Here is an 18853-nt window from a genome sequence, read left to right on the forward strand (position 1 = left end):
TGTGATTGCAGAGCCATTGGCCATTATCTTTGAAAATTTGTGGCGACCAGGGGAGGTCCCTGACGATTGGAAAAACACAAATATAGTGCTCATTTTAAAAAAGGGAAGAAAGAGAATCCGGGGAACTACAGACCAGTCAGCCTCACTTCAGTCCCCAGCAAAATCATGGAGCAGGTCCTCAAGGAATCCATTTTGAAGCACTTGGAGGAGAGGAAGGTGATCAGGAATGGTCAACATGGATTCACCAAGGGCAAGTCATGCCTGACAAACCTGATTGCCTTCTATGATGAGATAAGTGGCTCTGTGGATATGGGGAAAACGGTGGATGTGATATATCTTGACTTTAGCAAAGCTTTTGATACAGTCTCCCACGGTATTCTTCCCAGCAAGTTAAAGAAGTATGGCTTGGACGAATGGACTATAAGGTGGACAGAAAGCTGGCTAGATTGTCGGGCTCAACAGGCAGTGATCAATGGCTCGATGCTTAGTTGGCAGCTGGCATCAAGCGGAGTGCCCCAGGGGTTGGTCCTGGGGCTGGTTTTGTTCAACATCTTTATTAATGGTCTGGATGATGGGATGAATTGCATCCTCAGCAAATTCGCAGATGACACTAAACTTGGGGGAGAGGTAGATATGCGAAGGGTAGGGATGGGGTCCAGAGTGACCTAGACAAATTGGAGGATTGGGCCAAAAGAAATCTGATGAGGTTCAACAAGGACAAGTGCAGAGTCCTGCACTTAGGACGGAAGAATCCCATGCACTGCTACAGACTAGGGACTGTGTGGCTAGGCAGCAGTTCTGCAGAAAAAGACCTAAGGGTTACAGTGGATGAGAAGCTAGATATGAGTCAACAGTGTGCCCTTGTTACCAAGAAGGCTAACCGCATTTTGGGCTGTATAAGTAGGAGCATTGCCAGCAGATCGAGGGATGTGATCATTCCCCTCTATTCGGCATTGGTGAGGCCTCATCTGGAGTACTGTCTGGTTTTGGGCCCTACAATACAAGAAGGATGTAGAAAAATTGGAAAGAGCCCAGCGGAGGGCAACAAAAATTATTAGGGGGCTGGAGGACATGACTTATGAGGAGAGGCTGAGGGAACTGGGATTATTTAGTCTGCAGAAGAGAAGAATGAGGGGGGATTTGATAGCTACTTTCAACTACCTGAAAGGGGGTTCCAAAGAGGATGGATCTAGACTATTCTCAGTGGTACCAGATGACAGAACAAGGAGTTATGGTCTCAAGTTGCAGTGGGGGAGGTTTAGGTTGGATACTAGAAGGGTGGCGAAGCACTTGAATGGGTTACCTAGGGAAGTGGTGGAATCTCCTTCCTTAGAGGTTTTTAAGGCCAGGCTTGACAAATGATTTAGTTGGGGATTGGTCCTGCTTTGAGCAGGGGGTTGGACTAGATGACTTCCTGAGGTCCCTTCCAACCCTGATATTCTATGATTCTATGAAGGTGATGGGTGATTACTAGCCATGTCAGGGGGCAGTAACTAACTATGTTAGAGGAGCAGTATGTAACTTGTTTGTATCAGGGTATAAAGATGTATCTCAGAGGGAGTGTCTTTATCTAGCCTAGGGAAGAACAGAGTCTCATCTTTCACTGAGCTGGTCCATTGTTATGGGCATACATGTATTAGTGGTACGATAGAGTCGGCGGGATACTAGAACCATGCTTAATAGACAATAAACCTGGCCTTCGTACCCTAATGAATCTTGTAGTCATTGGGCAGTTCGCTCGAGGTCTGCTGTGCCAATTATCTGCACAGAGCTGGAACAGCACATAGGAAGAACACACACATGCAGCCAAACATCTAACCACAAGCCCACGGTAGGGTAAAGTTGTGGTGCCCTAGATTGTGCAGGTAACACTTGGACCATAAGCTATTGAGGTGGGCTCCCCAACCCAGGTCTGATCGTCCGAAACTAGAGACAATGATGGCTGTGGAGCCACAAAGGGTACCCCCATCATTACCAACCTTGGGTCCTTCCACCAGTCCAGGGAAGTGTGGACCAGGGGTGGAATGGTGAGCACTGAATCCAAGTGGTGTCTGTTCATGGAACACACTCATGCTAGCCACATCTGGAGAGGCCTGAGATGCAGCCTTCCATGCCAAACCACATAAATGCATGCAGCCATGTGCCCCAGTAGCTTGAGGCAAACTTGGGCTGTCGTAATTGGGTGGATCATGACTTTGGATACTAGATCCGACAGTCTGAAATCAGGTCTCCGGAAGGAAGGCTCTGGCCTGGGTCGACTCGAGCAGTGCCCCCAATAAATTCTATTCTCTGAACTGGGACAAGAGTTGACTTCTGCTCATTCATCAACAGGCTCAGCAACCGGAAGGTGGCTTGGACCATGCTAATGCTATTCCATACGTGAGCTTCTAACTGCCCCTTGATCAGCCAGTTGTCAAGGAATGGGTAGACCTGAACACCTCGCCATCTGAGGAAGGCCGCTACTACTGCCATGAACTTTGTGAAAACCCAGGCGACTGCAGACAGGTTGAATGGGAGAGCAGTGAATTGGTAGTGGCATTGGTTTACAATGAATCTGAGAAATCTTCTGTGGCCACAGATGATAGAAATGTGAAAGTAGGCATCCTTTAAGTCGAAGGAAGAATACGAGTGCCCTGGATCCAGGAAGGGAATGATGAAAGCCAGGGAGACTACAAGGAACCTCAATTTCTTGAAATATCTGTTGCGGCGACCCAGGTCCAGAATGGGCCGAAGGCCCCTTTTGGCCTTTAGGATTAGGAAATATTGGGAGTAAACCCCCTTCCCCCTCAAATTTTGAGGAACCTCCTCCACCGCCCCCCTCTGTAAGAGGAACTGCACCTCCTGGGCGACGAGTTGCTCATGATAAGGGTCCATGCAGAGGGACAGAGATTGGGGTGGGAGGGAGGGGTGGATGAAAACTGAAAGGTATAGACGATTGTCACTGTTCTGAACACCTAATGATCTGATATTATGCAGGACCACACTGAGCTGAAGTGGGACAAATGGCCCAAAAATAAAGGGGAGGCAGGATCTGAAGTGAGAACTGCTCTAGGCCCCTTGGGTGCACCTTCAAAAGGGCTGCTTGGGCCCACTGGAGTACCTATGTAACCCCAGCTGGGAGGTTGAGGTGGAGGGGAGCAGTTGATGCCACTTGTAACCTCTCCCTTTCCTTTTATAGGACTCCTGTCTCATAGGTGGAGCCGAGAAACGTGGCAGCTGTTGGGGCCTGAAGTGCTTACAGGAAACCAACAGAGCGTAAAGGCACAGTGACCTGAGGGTGGCCCTTGAGTTCTTCAGGCCATGGAGTGTTATGTCTGTCTGCTCCAAAAATAATGAGGAACCTTCAAAAAGGAGGTCCTGGATGGATTGTTTAGACCTCATGAGGAAGTTCCAAGAACTGGAGCCAAGAGCATCATTTCATGGTGACAGCAGAGGCCATTGTCCTGGCTGCTGTGTTGGCTATATCTATAGCCACCTTGAGAGATGTCCTGGCCACATTCTTACCGTCCTCCAAGATGGCAGAGAACTCCTGCTTTGAGTCCTGAGGCAGAGAGTCTTTAAACTTGGCTAAGGAGTCTCACAGATTGTAGTTGTATCTCCCCACTAAGGCTTGCTAGTTAGATATACAGCTGCAGGCTACCCATTGAATAAGCTTTTCCCCCCAAACAGGTCCAGTTTTTTCATATCCTTTTGTTTCGGGGCAGCGCTCGTCTGGCTCTTCCTGTCCCTCTCATTGGCTGTCAACACACCAAGGGACCCTGGTGGGGGGTGGGAGTATAGGTACTTGTACCCACTTGCTGGCATATAATATTTCTTTTCTGCCTTCTTTGAGGTGTGGGGTAGAAAAGACTGGGTTTACCACAGGTCTTTAACTAGACCCATTACAGCCTTGTTAATGGGTAAGGCCACTTTGGAGAGAGCTGCTGCAGCCAGAATGTCAATAAGGCTGTGGGATGATTCCTAAAAATCCTCAGTCTCTAGCCCCAGGGTAGCTGCTATCTGCTTCAGAAGGTCCTGATGGGCCCTGAAGTCATCCTGCGGAAATGAGTTACTTGGCCTCAAGACAGCCTCATCTCAGGAGCAGGAGGATGCTTGCACCAGAGGAAGGACTCTTTCCTCTTCCTCAATGACATCCATGGTAGCCACATCTTGAACGTTGGAACCAGAGTCGGGGTCCGGTGCCAACAAGGAAGGGGCGGTAGCCCACTCTCAGAAACCAACAGGTATGATTGATAGCAGGGAGGACTCGGTACCAGGGGAAACCTCCCAGGGTTCCAGTATGGCCACTGCATAGGCTACTGACCCATTGGCTAAGTGCTGGGGGCGGGACCCGCACCGAGATCTGGCAGCACATAGACTGGGATCTACAGGAGGATCCTGGGAACTACAGGCCAGTCAGCCTCACCTCAGTCCCTGGAAAAATCATGGAGCAGGTCCTCAAAGAATCAATCCTGAAGCACTTACACGAGAAGAAAGTGATCAGGAACAGTCAGCATGGATTCACCAAGGGAAGGTCATGCCTGACTAATCTAACCGCCTTCTATGATGAGATTACTGGTTCCGTGGATGAAGGGAAAGCAGTGGATGTATTGTTTCTTGACTTTAGCAAAGCTTTTGACACGGTCTCCCACAGTATTCTTGTCAGCAAGTTAAGGAAGTATGGGCTGGATGAATGCACCATAAGGTGGGTAGAAAGTTGGCTAGATTGTCGGGCTCAACGGGTAGTGATCAATGGCTCCATGTCTAGTTGGCAGCCGGTGTCAAGTGGAGTACCCCAGGGGTCGGTCCTGGGGCCGGTTTTGTTCAATATCTTCATAAATGATCTGGAGGATGGTGTGGATTGCACTCTCAGCAAATTTGCGGATGATACGAAACTGGGAGGAGTAGTAGATACGCTGGAGGGCAGGGATAGGATACAGAGGGCCCTAGACAAATTGGAGGATTGGGCCAGAAGAAATCTGATGAGGTTCAATAAGGATAAGTGCAGGGTCCTGCACTTAGGACGGAAGAACCCAATGCACAGCTACAGACTAGGGACCGAATGGCTAGGCAGCAGTTCTGCGGAAAAGGACCTAGGAGTGACAGTGGATGAGAAGCTGGATATGAGTCAGCAGTGTGCCCTTGTTGCCAAGAAGGCCAATGGCATTTTGGGATGCATAAGTAGGGGCATAGCGAGCAGATCGAGGGACGTGATTGTCCCCCTCTATTCGACATTGGTGAGGCCTTATCTGTGTCCAGTTTTGGGCCCCACACTACAAGAAGGATGTGGATAAATTGGAGAGAGTCCAGCGAAGGGCAACAAAAATGATTAGCGGTCTGGAACACATGACTTATGAGGAGAGGCTGAAGGAACTGGGATTGTTTAGTCTGCAGAAGAGAAGAATGAGGGGGGATTTGATAGCTGCTTTCAACTTCCCGAGAGGTGGTTCCAGAGAGGATGGTTCTAGACTATTCTCAGTGGTAGAAGAGGACAGGACAAGGAGTAATGGTCTCAAGTTGCAGTGGGGGAGGTTTAGGTTGGATATTAGGGGAAACTTTTTCACTAGGAGGGTGGTGAAACACTGGAATGCATTACCTAGGGAGGTGGTAGAATCTCCTTCCTTAGAAGTTTTTAAGGTCAGGCTTGACAAAGCCCTGGCTGGGATGATTTAACTGGGGATTGGTCCTGCTTTGAGCAGGGGGTTGGACTAGATGACCTCCTGAGGTCCCTTCCAACCCTGATATTCTATGTTTCTGTGGGTACTGGTGATGGCCCTGAGGCTCAACATAGGGTTCCCTTAGCCTCAGAAGAAGAGTTCTCCTTCAGTCACCACGGTGGAGTGGTACCCCTCTCTGTCTCCATTCAGTGCTGGGGGTCTGGGGACCATCAGCCGACTGGAGATGATAACGACAATGGTATCAGGGTCAGCTTGCCCCTACAAGGTCCTGGGAGGCCTGGTGCTGGAAAGGAGCTTGAAACTCCATGCTACTTCCTGCTCATAGACATCAGAGCCAGCAGCTGTCCCATTGGAGTTGGGAGAGAAAGTAAGATCCTGGCCACTGCAAAGGCCTCTGTGGTCAATGGAACTGTCAGACTGCTGGTGCCACGGTGGCTTCTGGGTGTTGGCGGCGGGTCCGGCACCAGACAGTGTTCTGGGCAGATTTGACGATGCCACAATGTGAGCTGCACTCCGCTGCCTTCCCCATGCTCGTCCTTCTTCTGCACTGGTGAGTGCCCTCTGTTGGTGCACTGCTTTTTGTGCTTCTTCTTCAGCACTGGAGATGGTAAACAGTGCCAGGAAGAGTGTGGTACTGAAGAAGTGCTTCACACCAAGACCAAAGTGCTTGTTGCAGAATTGGAGTGGCTTGGCTCTGAGGCTGGTCTTAGAGTGGCTTCCATTAGCATAGCTTTCAGTCTTATTTCTCTAACCCTTTTTTGTGCGGGATCTAAAGTCCCGACAAGTGTGGCACATGTCCCTCACGTGAGTTTCTCACAAGCACTTCAAGTGGCTGGAGTGCAGGTTGCTCACCGGCATAGGTTTTCCGCAGAAGGCACAATGTTTGAGGCCTGGGGACTGGGGCATGCCCAGCTGCTGGGGTGAAAAAAGTCCCCCAAGGATAGGGACTACCTAGTCACACTAACGCTAACTACAATATCTATATACACTAAAACTATACTTAAAACTAATAAACTATGAATCAGAATCCAAAAACCACTGGGAAGAAGCTTTGAAGTAAGAGGGGTTGTTCCAGCAACTGTCACAGACAGTAAAAAGGAACTGAGAGGGTGAGGGGCTGGTGGCGCCCCTTATACCGGCCCATAAGCACGCAGCACCAGAGGTGTTAGAGGCAGCCTGACGGATACCACTGAGGGAAAAAACTCTGGCAGTGGTGCACATGGCGCACACACACCTAACATGGCATGGACAAGAAGAACCAATCTTTTAATTAAATTTTTGTAAAAATATCTATATTTTCCAGGTCATTAATAAATATTAAGCACTGGCTGTAGAACAGAACCTTGTGGCACCTGCTGCCAGCTTTCTGCCATGATGAAAATTTACCATTTATTTCTCTGTATCTCTGCTTCCTGACTGTTAGCCAATCTCTGATCCATTACAGTTCTTTACCTCTCCCCCATGAATACTAAGTTTCCTTTATAGTCCCTGTGACAGACTTGGATACAGGCTTTTTGAAACTTATAATAAATTATATCTACCAGTTCTCCTTTAGCCACTACTGTGGTAGGCATTGCACACTGACCTTTCCATTGTGTCCTTTCAGATTATTAACATTCTCAAAGCTGGTGGTGGAGTAAATATGAATCACATTTCCATTAACTGCAGCGAAAAGATGACCCCCATTACTGAAGGTGCACTGGAGAGAGAGAGTGAGAAAGCACACACAACTATTACAGAATGTATGATGGAAATGCAGGAAGAAACCCACAACACCCAGTCTCTGACTGAAGTTGCAATACAGTCACCAGTGTTTGAAGGTCATGCAAGAAGAAACCTCCATGTATGGACATCATTTTTCATGATGCTCCCTCATCTCCTAGGACCCTCTTCTTAGCTACCCCATGGGTCTGATGCCCCTTTCTCCTGCAAATTCCACTTCCACACTGCTTCTCACCTCTCTGGTGACTCCCAGGTCCCAAGCCCCCATTATGCCCTTTTTCACTCAGGATTCCCTCCTCAGATTCTCATATCTCAGCATTCATACTATTGTTCTCCTCTCCCAACTCAACTCCCACATTGTTCCTCACCATGTCAGTCACTCCACTTCCCAAGCTCCCCTGATCCCAGCTTCTGCATTGCTCCTCACCTCTCTGCACCCTCTCACAGTGAAGTCCTTAAAAGTACGGATGTCATCAATTAGCAGGTTCATAAGCCGTAGTTTGTCAGAAAATCCAGCCAAAACGTAAAGGCCAGTGGGATGAAGAGAAACTGCATATGCTTCTTCCTGGTACTCCTTATACAAGTCCAAAGTGCTGCAAGAATCACCACAGTCAGTAACAATGCTCAAGTCACACACTTACAAATAGCCAGACAGATGTCTAGCCCTGCACTGAAAATTGCTGCAAGACCCCTTGTAGAGATTCAGGGTGCTGCGAAACAATCAGCCATGTCAGTGTCACACAGGTGATACAGTCAGTGAACAAGAATTTGGGCACCTGAGACCCTCTTGTCTATGGGGAAAGGTGAGGCAGAGCTGGTCAGACTAGTACATTTATAAGTAATTTATAATAGGGATGACCCCTTCTGGTGCTCATGCAGTCATTGGTGTTCTGCTAATATTTTTTAAACAAGGGATCTCACAAAAATTTACTTTTCTGCCTCTGAAAAGTTTCATTAAATTACTTGAAAAAAATAAGTTAAAAGAACATTTTAAGGTTGCAAATCAAGCAATGAAAAGCCAGAATTGAGATTGCCTGTCCAACCTTAATTTCGCCCTCTTGTGCGTACACATTATGGTACAGTCTTTAATTACATTATCACATACTATTTTTTCCACAGGAAACCTGCCTCATTCAGTGCACAGAATGGATGGCACTCACTTAATGAGCAGTTATTCAATATTTGTTTTCTCCTTGATCAATATGTGCCCCATTCCTTATTTTACTGCACAGTACTCAAACTTTGGTCTGAAGACAGAATTACTGATTTCCTCACTAATTTTTCTATGATGCTCATTATTATAGTATCTGAGTGTTTCATAAACATTAATCTATGTTCACAAGCCCCTACATTAGATGAGTGGGTATTATTATCCTCATTTTACAGATGGGGAACTGAGACACAGAGAGATTATGGTGAAAAGTATTCACTAATTTGAGACGTAAGTACACAAGAATGGCATACTGGATCAGATTAATGGTCCATCTAGCCCAGTATCTCATCTACTGACAATTGCCAGCCCCAGATACTTCAGAAAAAGTGAACAGAACAAGGCAATTTATCAAGTGATCCATCCCCTGCTATCCGGTCCCAGCATCTGGCTGTCAGAAGTTTAGGGACACTCAAAGCATGGGGCTGCATCCCTGACCGTTGCAGCTGATGCCCATTGACGGACTTGTCCTCCTTGAACTTATCCAATTCTTTTTTGAACCCTGTTATAATTTTGGCCTTCACAACGTTCCCTGGCAATGAGATCCACAAATTGACTGTGTGTTGTGTGAAGAAGTGTTTCCTTATGCTTGTTTTAAACCTGCTACCTGTTAATTTCATCAAGTGACCCCTAGTTTTGTGTTATGTGAAGGGGCAAATAACACTTCCCTATTCACTTTCTCCACACCAGTCAAGTTTTTATAGACTTCTATCATATCCCCCTTTAGTCATCTTTTTTCTAAAATGAACAGTCCCAGTCTTTTTAATCTCTCCTCATATGGAAGCTGTTCCATACTCCTAATAATTTTTGTTGTCCTTCCCTGTACCTTTTTCAATTCTAATTTATCTTTTTTGAGATGGGGCAACTAGAACTACACACAGTATTCAAGTTGTGGATGTACCAGGGATTTATATAGAAGCTGTCATAAATATAAAGGGAAGGATAACCACCTTTCTGTATACAGTGCTATAAAAATCCCTCCTGGCCAGAGGCAACATCATGTTACCTGTAAAGGGTTAAGAAGCTCAGCTAACGGGGCTGGCACCTGACCCAAAGGACCAATAAGGGGACAAGATACTTTCAAATCTTGGGGGTGGGAGGCTTTTGTTTGTGCTCTTTGTCTACGTGGTTGTTCTCTCTTGGGACTGAGAGAGGCCAGACAGAAATCCATTTTCTCCAACCCATCCTAATCCAAGTCTCCAACATTGCAACCAGTATAGGTAAACCAGGCAAGGCGGATTAGTTTATCTTTTGTTTTACGTGAATTTTACCTGTGTTAAGAGTGTGGTTTATTCCTGTTTTCTGTAACTTGAAGGGTTTTGCCCAGAGGGGGATCCTCTGTGTTTTGCATCTGAATACCCTGTAAAGTATTTTCCATCCTGATTTTACAGAGATGATTTTTACCTTTCTTTGTTTTAATAAAATCCTTCTTTTAAAAAGCTGACTGATTTTTCCATTGTTCCAAGATCCAGGGGTTTGGATCTTTGATGATTTTGTACCCAATTGGTTAGGATATTATTCTCAAGCCTCCCCAGAAAGGGGGTGTGTAGGGCTTGGCAGGATATTTTGGGGGGGGAAGATGTCTCCAAGTGGTCTCTTTCCCTGTTCTTTGCTTAAAATGCTTGGTGGTGGCAGCATACTGTTCAAGGACAAGGCAAAGTTTGTACCTTGGGGAAGTTTTTAACCTAAGCTGGTAAGAATAAGCTTAGGGGGTCTTTCATGTGGGTCCCCACATCTGTACTTTAGAGTTCAGAGTGGGGAAGGAACCTTGACAGAGGCATTATATTTTCTGTTTCATTATCTATTTCTTTCCTAATGGTTCCTAACATTCTGTTAACTTCTGCCCATTATCCCCAAGTTTGACTTCTTCTGTGTCTGTCCCAGTCCTGTCTCTATCCCACTGTTGGCTCCTCATATCATCCCACTCTCCTCATCTAGCCAGTCCCAGTCTCCACTCATAGAATCATAGAATCATAGAATATCAGGGTTGGAAGGGACCCCAGAAGGTCATCTAGTCCAACCCCCTGCTCAAAGCAGGACCAATTCCCAGTTAAATCATCCCAGCCAGGGCTTTGTCAAGCCTGACCTTAAAAACCTCTAAGGAAGGAGATTCTACCACCTCCCTAGGTAACGCATTCCAGTGTTTCACCACCCTCTTAGTGAAAAAGTTTTTCCTAATATCCAATCTAAACCTCCCCCACTGCAACTTGAGACCATTACTCCTCGTTCTGTCATCTGCTACCATTGAGAACAGTCTAGAGCCATCCTCTTTGGAACCCCCTTTCAGGTAGTTGAAAGCAGCTATCAAATCCCCCCTCATTCTTCTCTTCTGCAAGCTAAACAATCCCAGCTCCCTCAGCCTCTCCTTATAACTCATGTGTTCCAGTCCCCTAATCATTTTTGTTGCCCTTCGCTGGACTCTCTCCAATTTATCCACATCCTTCTTGAAGTGTGGGGCCCAAAACTGGACACAGTACTCCAGATGAGGCCTCACCAATGTCGAATAGAGGGGAACGATCACGTCCCTCGATCTGCTCGCTATGCCCCTACTTATACATCCCAAAATGCCATTGGCCTTCTTGGCAACAAGGGCACACTGCTGACTCATATCCAGCTTCTCGTCCACTGTCACCCCTAGGTCCTTTTCTGCAGAACTGCTGCCTAGCCATTCGGTCCCTAGTCTGTAGCTGTGCATTGGGTTCTTCCGTCCTAAGTGCAGGACCCTGCACTTATCCTTATTGAACCTCATCAGATTCCTTTTGGCCCAATCTTCCAATTGGTCTAGGTCCTTCTGTATCCTATCCCTCCCCTCCAGCGTATCTACCACTCCTCCCAGTTTAGTATCATCCGCAAATTTGCTGAGAGTGCAATCCACACCATCCTCCAGATCATTTATGAAGATATTGAATAAAACCGGCCCCAGGACCGACCCCTGGGGCACTCCACTTGATACCGGCTGCCAACTAGACATGGAGCCATTGATCACTACCCGTTGAGCCCGACAATTTAGCCAGCTTTCTACCCACCTTATGGTGCATTCATCCAGCCCATACTTCCTTAACTTGCTGACAAGAATACTGTGGGAGACCGTGTCAAAAGCTTTGCTAAAGTCAAGAAACAATACATCCACTGCTTTCCCTTCATCCACAGAACCAGTAATCTCATCATAAAAGGCGATTAGATTAGTCAGGCATGACCTTCCCTTGGTGAATCCATGCTGGCTGTTCCTGATCACTTTCCTCTCATGCAAGTGCTTCAGGATTGATTCTTTGAGGACCTGCTCCATGATTTTTCCAGGGACTGAGGTGAGGCTGACTGGCCTGTAGTTCCCAGGATCTTCCTTCTTCCCTTTTTTAAAGATTGGCACTACATTAGCCTTTTTCCTAAGGCTCCACTCCTAAGGCTTCAGATCCCAGTTCAAGTCCTCTTCTTGGTAGCCCGTCCCAGTCCTCCACCCTATCCCATCTGGTTCCTTGTTCCCCAGTTTCCTTGCCCAGTCAACCCCAGTTCCCTCCCCACCACCACCATCTGTCTCTCTCCCCACCCAGCTCCAGCCTCTCCCTCTACCCCCACAACATTCCCTGTCCCCTCTGGCTCCCAGGCTTCCCATCCAGTCTCAGTGTCCTCACTTCCCCTACCTACTTTTCTCAGTCTCTTTGCCCAGACAAAAAACGGTTACTTACCTTCTAACTTGTTTTTCGAGATGTTTTGCTAATGTCCATTTCAATTAGGTGGGTGTGTGCTGCGTGCACAGCAGTCAGAAAGTTTTTCCCTTAACAGTATTCATCAGGTCAGCTCAGGTGCACCTTGGGGTCGTGCCTTTATGGCGCCCTGCCAACCCACTACCCCTTCAGTTCCCTCTTGCTGGCTGCTCCGACAGAGGCATAGGAGGGTGGGTATTGGAATGGACATGAACACAACACATCTCGAAGAACAGTAGTTATGAGAAGGTAAGTAACTGATTTTTCTTCTTTGAGTGCTTGTTCATGTAAATTCCAATTAGGTGATTACCAAGCCCAAGTTTTGGAGGCGAGGTTGGAGCTCAAAGGTTCCCTGACTGTAGCACTGTTCTACCAAAGGCTGCATCATCTCTGGCCTGCTCGGCAATAGCGTAATGCGAGGTAAAGGTATGTACTGATGACCACGTCGCAGCTCTGCAGATTTCCTGCATCGACATATGGGCCAGGAACGCCGCTGATGATACCTGCACCCTCATGGAGTGCACTGTAAGCGAAGTGGCAGATACCTTCGCCAGGTCGTAGCATGCCTGGATGCAGGACGTGATCCAATGAGATCCTTTGGGAAGAGACTGGAAGCCCCTTCATTCTGTCTGTTATTGCAACAAACAGCTGAATGGATTTCCAGAACGGTTTTGTTCATCGATGTAGAAGGCTAACGCCTGGCGAACATCCAACGAGTGAAGTTTTTGCTCTCTGGTGCTTGAGTGTGGCTTAGGATGGAAAACTGGGAGAAAGATGTCCTGGTTAATGTGGAACTGGGAGACAACCTTAGGGAGGAAAGCCGGATGAGGTCTGAGCTGAACCTTGTTCCAAAAGAACACATTATGGAGGCTCAGAAGTTAGTGCATTGAGCTCCGACACTCCCCTGGTCGAGGTTATTGCTACCAGGAATGCTACCTTGTGAAACAGCAAGGAACATGTCGCCAGCGGTTCAAAGGGCGGCTCCATCAGGCTGGAAAGGACCGGGTTATGGTTCCAGGCTGGAACCGGCTGTTGTATGCGAGGGTAGAGTCTGTCGAGACCCTTTAGCAAATGACTGACCATCAGGTTGGCAATGACTCACTGTCCCTGCATGCCTGGATGGAAGGCCAAGATAGTGGCCAGGTGGACCTTTACTGATGACAGGGTAAGCCCTTGCTGTTTGAGGTGGAGAAGGTAATTCAATATGACAGGTATGGATTCTAGAGTTGGAGACGGAAGGTATTGAGAAGACCAAATTGAGAATCTCTTCCATTTGACCAGGTAGGTAGCCCTAGTGGAAGGTTTCCTACTACCAAGGAGGACTTGTCTGACTGGGTCCAAACAGGCGAGCTCCATCAGATTCAGCCACAGAGCTTCCATACCATGAGGTGCAGCAATTCGAGGTTTGGGTGCTGGAGATGGCTGTGATCCTGAGTTATCAAGTTTAGGAAGAACAATAAGATGATTGGGGCTTCCACGGACATTTCCAGAAGAGAGGTGTACCAGTGCTGATGGGGCCAGGCTGGCGCTATCTATATCATCGAGGCCTCATCCTTCCAAACCTTGAGGAGCACTTTGTGAACAAGAGCTTTGGGAGGAAACGAGTACAAGAGGTGTCCCTTCCAGGGAAGGAGGAACGTGTCGCTGATGGAGCCTGGGCTCTGATTCAGCAAGGAGAAAAACTGCTGGCATTTCCTGTTGCGTTGCGTGGAGAACAAGTCTATCTGGGGAAACCCCAACTGTTGGAAGATAGTGTTTGAGACATCCAGGCATAAGGACAGCTTGTGGCCATGAAAGGATCTGCTGAGATAATCAACCAACTTGTTCTGTACTCCAGGGAGGTACGATCCCTTCAGGTGTATCAAGTGAGCTATGCAGAAGTCCCACAGTCTGTCGGCTTCCTGGCACATGAGAGAGCAGTGTGAATGCCCTTGTCTGTTTATATAAAACATAGCAGTTGTATTGTCCATCATGACCAATATACACTTTCCTTTTAGATGAACTTGGAATGTTTGGCATGCTAGATGGACTGCTCTCAGATCCCTGACATTGATGTGAAGGGAGAGCTCCACCTGAGACCAGAGGCCCTGTGTCCTGAGGTCTCCCAAGTGTGCACCCCTCCCCAACGCTGATGTGTCCGTCACTAGTGAGAGGGCTGGCTGTGGTCTGGCGAAGGGAACCCCTGCACACACCGCCTGTGGGTTGAGCCATCACAGGAGGGAGTTGAGGTCAGGATGAGGTAGAGTGAGGATCTTGTCTAGACTGTCCCAAACTGGTTGATACACCAAGGCCAGTCACACCTGAAGAGGTCAGAGTCTCAACCTGGCGTGCTGTACTACATAGGTACAAGTGGCCATGTGTCCCAGAAGCTTTACGCAATTCCTTGCAGTGGTGGTAGGGAACTGCCTGAGGCTTTGAATGATGTTGCCCAGAGACCAGAATTGTGATTCTGGGAGGTACGCCCTGGTCTGTGTAGAGTCCAATATCGCCCCTTTAAACTCTATCCGCTGCATGGGGAATAAGGTTGACTTTTGTACTTTCAGAAGAAGGCCCAGGTCATCAAAAGTAGCCCTTATGAAGCTCAGTTGTGCCTCCGCTTGAGCCCTGGAGAGGCCCTTGATTAGCAGGCTCATCGAGGTCCATAAACACTTGCACACGACGCTTGCATAGGAACACAACCACAAATGCCATGCACTTGGTAAACACTCAAGGAGCTGCTGACAGGCTGAATGGGAGGACTGTGAACTGGTAATGATCGCGGTTCATCACGAACCTGAGGTACCTTCTGTGGGATGGTACGATTGAAATATGAAAGTAAACATCCTTCAACTTGAGGGCGGCATACCAGTCCCCTGGATCCAAGGAAGGGATAATGGAGGCCAAAGAGACCATGTGGAATGTCAGTTTCTTCATGAACTTATAGATTCATGAACTTGTTGAGATGTTGCAGGTCTAGGATGGGCCTGAGGCCGCCTTTGGCTTTCGGTATTAGGAAATACTGGGAATAGAAGCCCTGGCTCCTCAGCTCCTGAGGAACCTCTTCCACTGCCCCCAGCATTAGGAGTGAGTGCACGTCCTGCACAAGGAGTTGCTCAAGAGAATGGGGATGGGAGGGCAGAAGGGCAGAGAACTGAAGGAAGTAATCCCTTTCTACAATGCAGAGAACCCAGAAATCCGATGTAATATGGGCCCACGCAGGATAGGGGACATTTGGCTCAAGAAGGTAAGGCAGGATGGATCCAGTGTCCAGACTGGTGCATTGCCCCCCCCGGCGCATCTTCAAAAGTTCTGCTTCCAGCCAGAGGACTGCTTTGTCTGACCAGAGCCCTGGCCTGATGAAGGGTGACACCCCTTTCTATTATTTCTATTCCATCTATAGGAGAAGCCTTGCCTATTTTGCAGCTGGTAAAAACGCGGCGGGGGCTGTGGCTTAAAGTGTTTCCTTTGATTAGCTGAAGTACAGAGGCCAAGGGACTTGAAAGTGGCCCTTGAGTCCTTCAGGCTATGAAGCTGGGAATCTGTTTCCTTGGAAAACAGGGCTGAACCCTCAAAGGGGATATCTTGTGTTGTCTGCTGGATGTTGTAAGGAAGTCCAGAGACCTGCAGCCAGGAGCTCCTTCTCATGGCTATCCCAGAGGCCATAGTGCAGGATGGCGAGTCAGCCACATCAAAGGTTGCCAGCAGCGAAGCACAGGCAACCAGTTTCCCTTCCTCCATGAGTGAGGAAAACTCAACCCTAGAGTCCTCTGATAACAGCTCTCCGAACTTGGCCATAGCTCTACAGGTGTTGTAGTTGTACCTGCTGAGGATGGCCTGGTGGTTAGATATATAGAGCTAGAGCCACCCCAGTCAAATAAATTTTCCTCCCAAAGAGGTCCAATTTTTTTGCTTCCCAATTTTTTGAGGACAGGCTGTGGAAGCTTTGGAGCTCCCTCTCCTTCACTGCGGCCACCACTAGGGAGTCTGGCAGGGGGAGAGTATAGAGATCTCGTAGCCTCTAGAGGGAATAAAGTATTTCCACTTACTTCTCTTTGCTGTTGGTGGCAAAAAGGCAGGGGTCTGCCAGAGAGTTATAGTGGTGTCACTAATTGTTTTAATAAGTGGCAGAGCAACGCAGGAGGGGCCCAAAGGGGTGACCATGTCAACCATAGAGTACGATGTCTCCACCACCTCCTCAGTCTGGATTGCCAAGTTCTGTGCTACCTTCCTGAGAAGTTGTTGGAGCACTCTGCTGTTCTCCAGGGCACAGGACGTCAACATTCTGGCCACCGCCTCATCAGACGAGGACGAGGCCCTAGCTACAAGTGGGTCCTGTTCCCTGGCCTCAGCGCTGAGGCGATCTTGGGTGCTCTGTGTTCCGATGCAGCCCCAGGTGCTGGAGTTGGCGCAGTCGATGCTGACTATGTCGGTGCTGGCGTAGTTGATGTGGATGCTAGTATTGGAGTTGGTGGTGTCAGTGCAAATGCGGCGATGCCAGGTGTGTCGGCGCTGGTGCGGTAAGACCCTGGTCCCATTGGGATAGTGGAGGAGCAAAGGTGGCTGACGCCATGGAAGCCAACCCCCAGTAGGACTGTCAAGGCTGCTTCCCCACTCTGGCACTTCGAGTGCAGAAGGCAGGCACCCGCAAGGACTCTAAAAATTAATATTTGTCACTCCAGGCTTGTATTAAACTCCCAAGTTTACAGCTTTTCTCTGACCTTGGATTGGTAGATGCTGCCACCACCCAAGTGCAAAACCCCTTTGAAAACCCAGGAAGGCGCACTTGGGAATTCCTTCCTGTGGGGTACTCGCAAGCCCTTTCACCCCCACCCTCTGGGGAAGAGCTGAGAAAGAAAAGAAAAAAAAAGAAAATCAGCTGCTGCCACCAGCTAATTAAAAATGTGCACAAACCTCTTAAGGCACAAAAATCCAATTCTTAAATTTTATTAATAAAAAAAAGAAGAAAATACATCTGGGAACTTAGGCTTAGGGGCCCTAGGGATAGTGGTAAACCACTTGAACTAGCGGTTCCTTCCCCTGGGCTACTTCGCTCTCCTGCCCTTCAGCTTGTGGGGCTTCCTGCCCTCCCTCTGCACAAACCAGGTGTCCCTTACCTAGGGTCTTGGTCTTCTTAGCCCACCGCAGCACTTCTCCAAACTCTCCTCTGCTTCCCTCCAAACTGCTCTCTACTCCAGCATCAATCCACTCTACTTCAACTCCTCCAAACTGCTCTCTGCTCCAACACCAAACCACTCTGCTTCAACTCCTCCTCTTGTCTGATTGAAGCAGCAGGCTTTTATCAGGTGACTGGCTTCAGGTGCTCTAATTGGCTTCAGGTGCTTTAATTAATCTATAGCAAACTTTCTTCCCTATACAGGGAATAAGGCTCCTTTCTAACACTCTCCTGCTGCCCTCTGGCCATGCTGTATTACACCATAAAGAAATAAAAGGGATAAACCTAATCACATCTTTCTAGACATTTCCTGATCCACTTACATATCTGGGGTTTTAGATGAGTAGTTTCTAGGTATGATACTGATGATTTTTCATACCTGGCCCAAGCTTCTCACAGCATAACTGCTCCCTGTCTGCCTCTCCCTGAGAACAACAACAGACAGACAAAAGGGGAGTCTTGTTTCAATTTTAAAAAGTTCTGGCCTTCCCATTGGCTCTTTTGGCCTGGTGCCCACTCACTTCCTTTTACCTATGCATAGCAGTGAGATTTTTTAACCCTTTACAGGTAGAGCAATTAGAGAACAGCTACTAAGAGGGATTTTATGGCTGGCTGGGTGTCCATAAAAGGGAGCTACCCCCACCCCCCTTCATTTACTACAAGCACTGTTGGCTCTGGCGGAAAGCCTAGGGGGTCCAAGAAGGCCACTGAGCAGGGGATTGCTACTGACTCAGCCACTGTGCCGGCTGAAGGTGGTGTCTCCACCTGTCTGATATGGAGCTCCTGCTCTTCCTGGCTCTAGATTGGAAGGACTCCACTTCCGACTCCAAACTCCATATAGGAAGACCAGGGAGGAGTGGTGCCTCTTGGTGCTGAAGAGCGGCATCTAGGGCTAGAGGACCGGTGCACCTACCCCGCATGTGCACTTGTTGATGACACCGGAGACCAGGGTCGAGGGGATGGCGACCATTGCAGAATCATTGTTGATTTGCCCCTGGATGGCACAGGGGGTCTCACTGGTGCCGCTGAGACCGACATGAGCGTCCTGTCCCGTCTCGGGGGGGAGGGGAGGAGGCAGTGCCGTGAGGGTGATAAGATCTCTCTCTGCCTCAAATGCCTCAGATGAGGATGGCATCCGTAGATCACAGCCCTCACTGACTGGTGAAAGATGGGGGCCCAGACTTGACTGGTCACGTGTAAGGCCAGGAGTCAATGTGAACCTTGAAGCTGAAGTTGCGTGGCCTGATACAGGTCTCATGGCTGCGGGCTCCATTTGCGCCGGTCTGGGCATAGGGGAGCGACCCATTTTGGGTCTCTTTTTCTTATGAGTCACCGGTAAATGTGAGTGGTGCCAGCCCCGGTCCTGTCGGTGCTGAGGGTCTCTACTCAAGTCCTTCCTCTGAGCCGATTC

General features: G+C 48.4%; 1 protein-coding gene across 11 annotated transcripts in view; it reads right to left on the reverse strand.

The window, feature by feature from the left end:
- Positions 1-18853, reverse strand: part of CFAP57 (cilia and flagella associated protein 57) — a 154079-nt gene that overhangs the window by 92015 nt on the left and 43211 nt on the right. For all 11 annotated transcript variants that reach the window (XR_012160518.1, XM_073358041.1, XM_073358038.1 and 8 more), the window contains 2 exons: positions 7807-7972; positions 7243-7356 (listed from right to left, as the gene is read on the reverse strand). Coding sequence is in view for 10 of the 11 variants with exons in the window: in XM_073358041.1 (XP_073214142.1) it covers positions 7243-7356; positions 7807-7972 (280 nt within the window). In the remaining variant the exon portion in view is untranslated. The remainder of the gene's footprint in view (positions 1-7242; positions 7357-7806; positions 7973-18853) is intronic.

The sequence above is a fragment of the Lepidochelys kempii genome, chromosome 8 (assembly GCF_965140265.1).
Source record: "Lepidochelys kempii isolate rLepKem1 chromosome 8, rLepKem1.hap2, whole genome shotgun sequence".
NCBI lineage: Eukaryota > Metazoa > Chordata > Testudines > Cheloniidae > Lepidochelys > Lepidochelys kempii.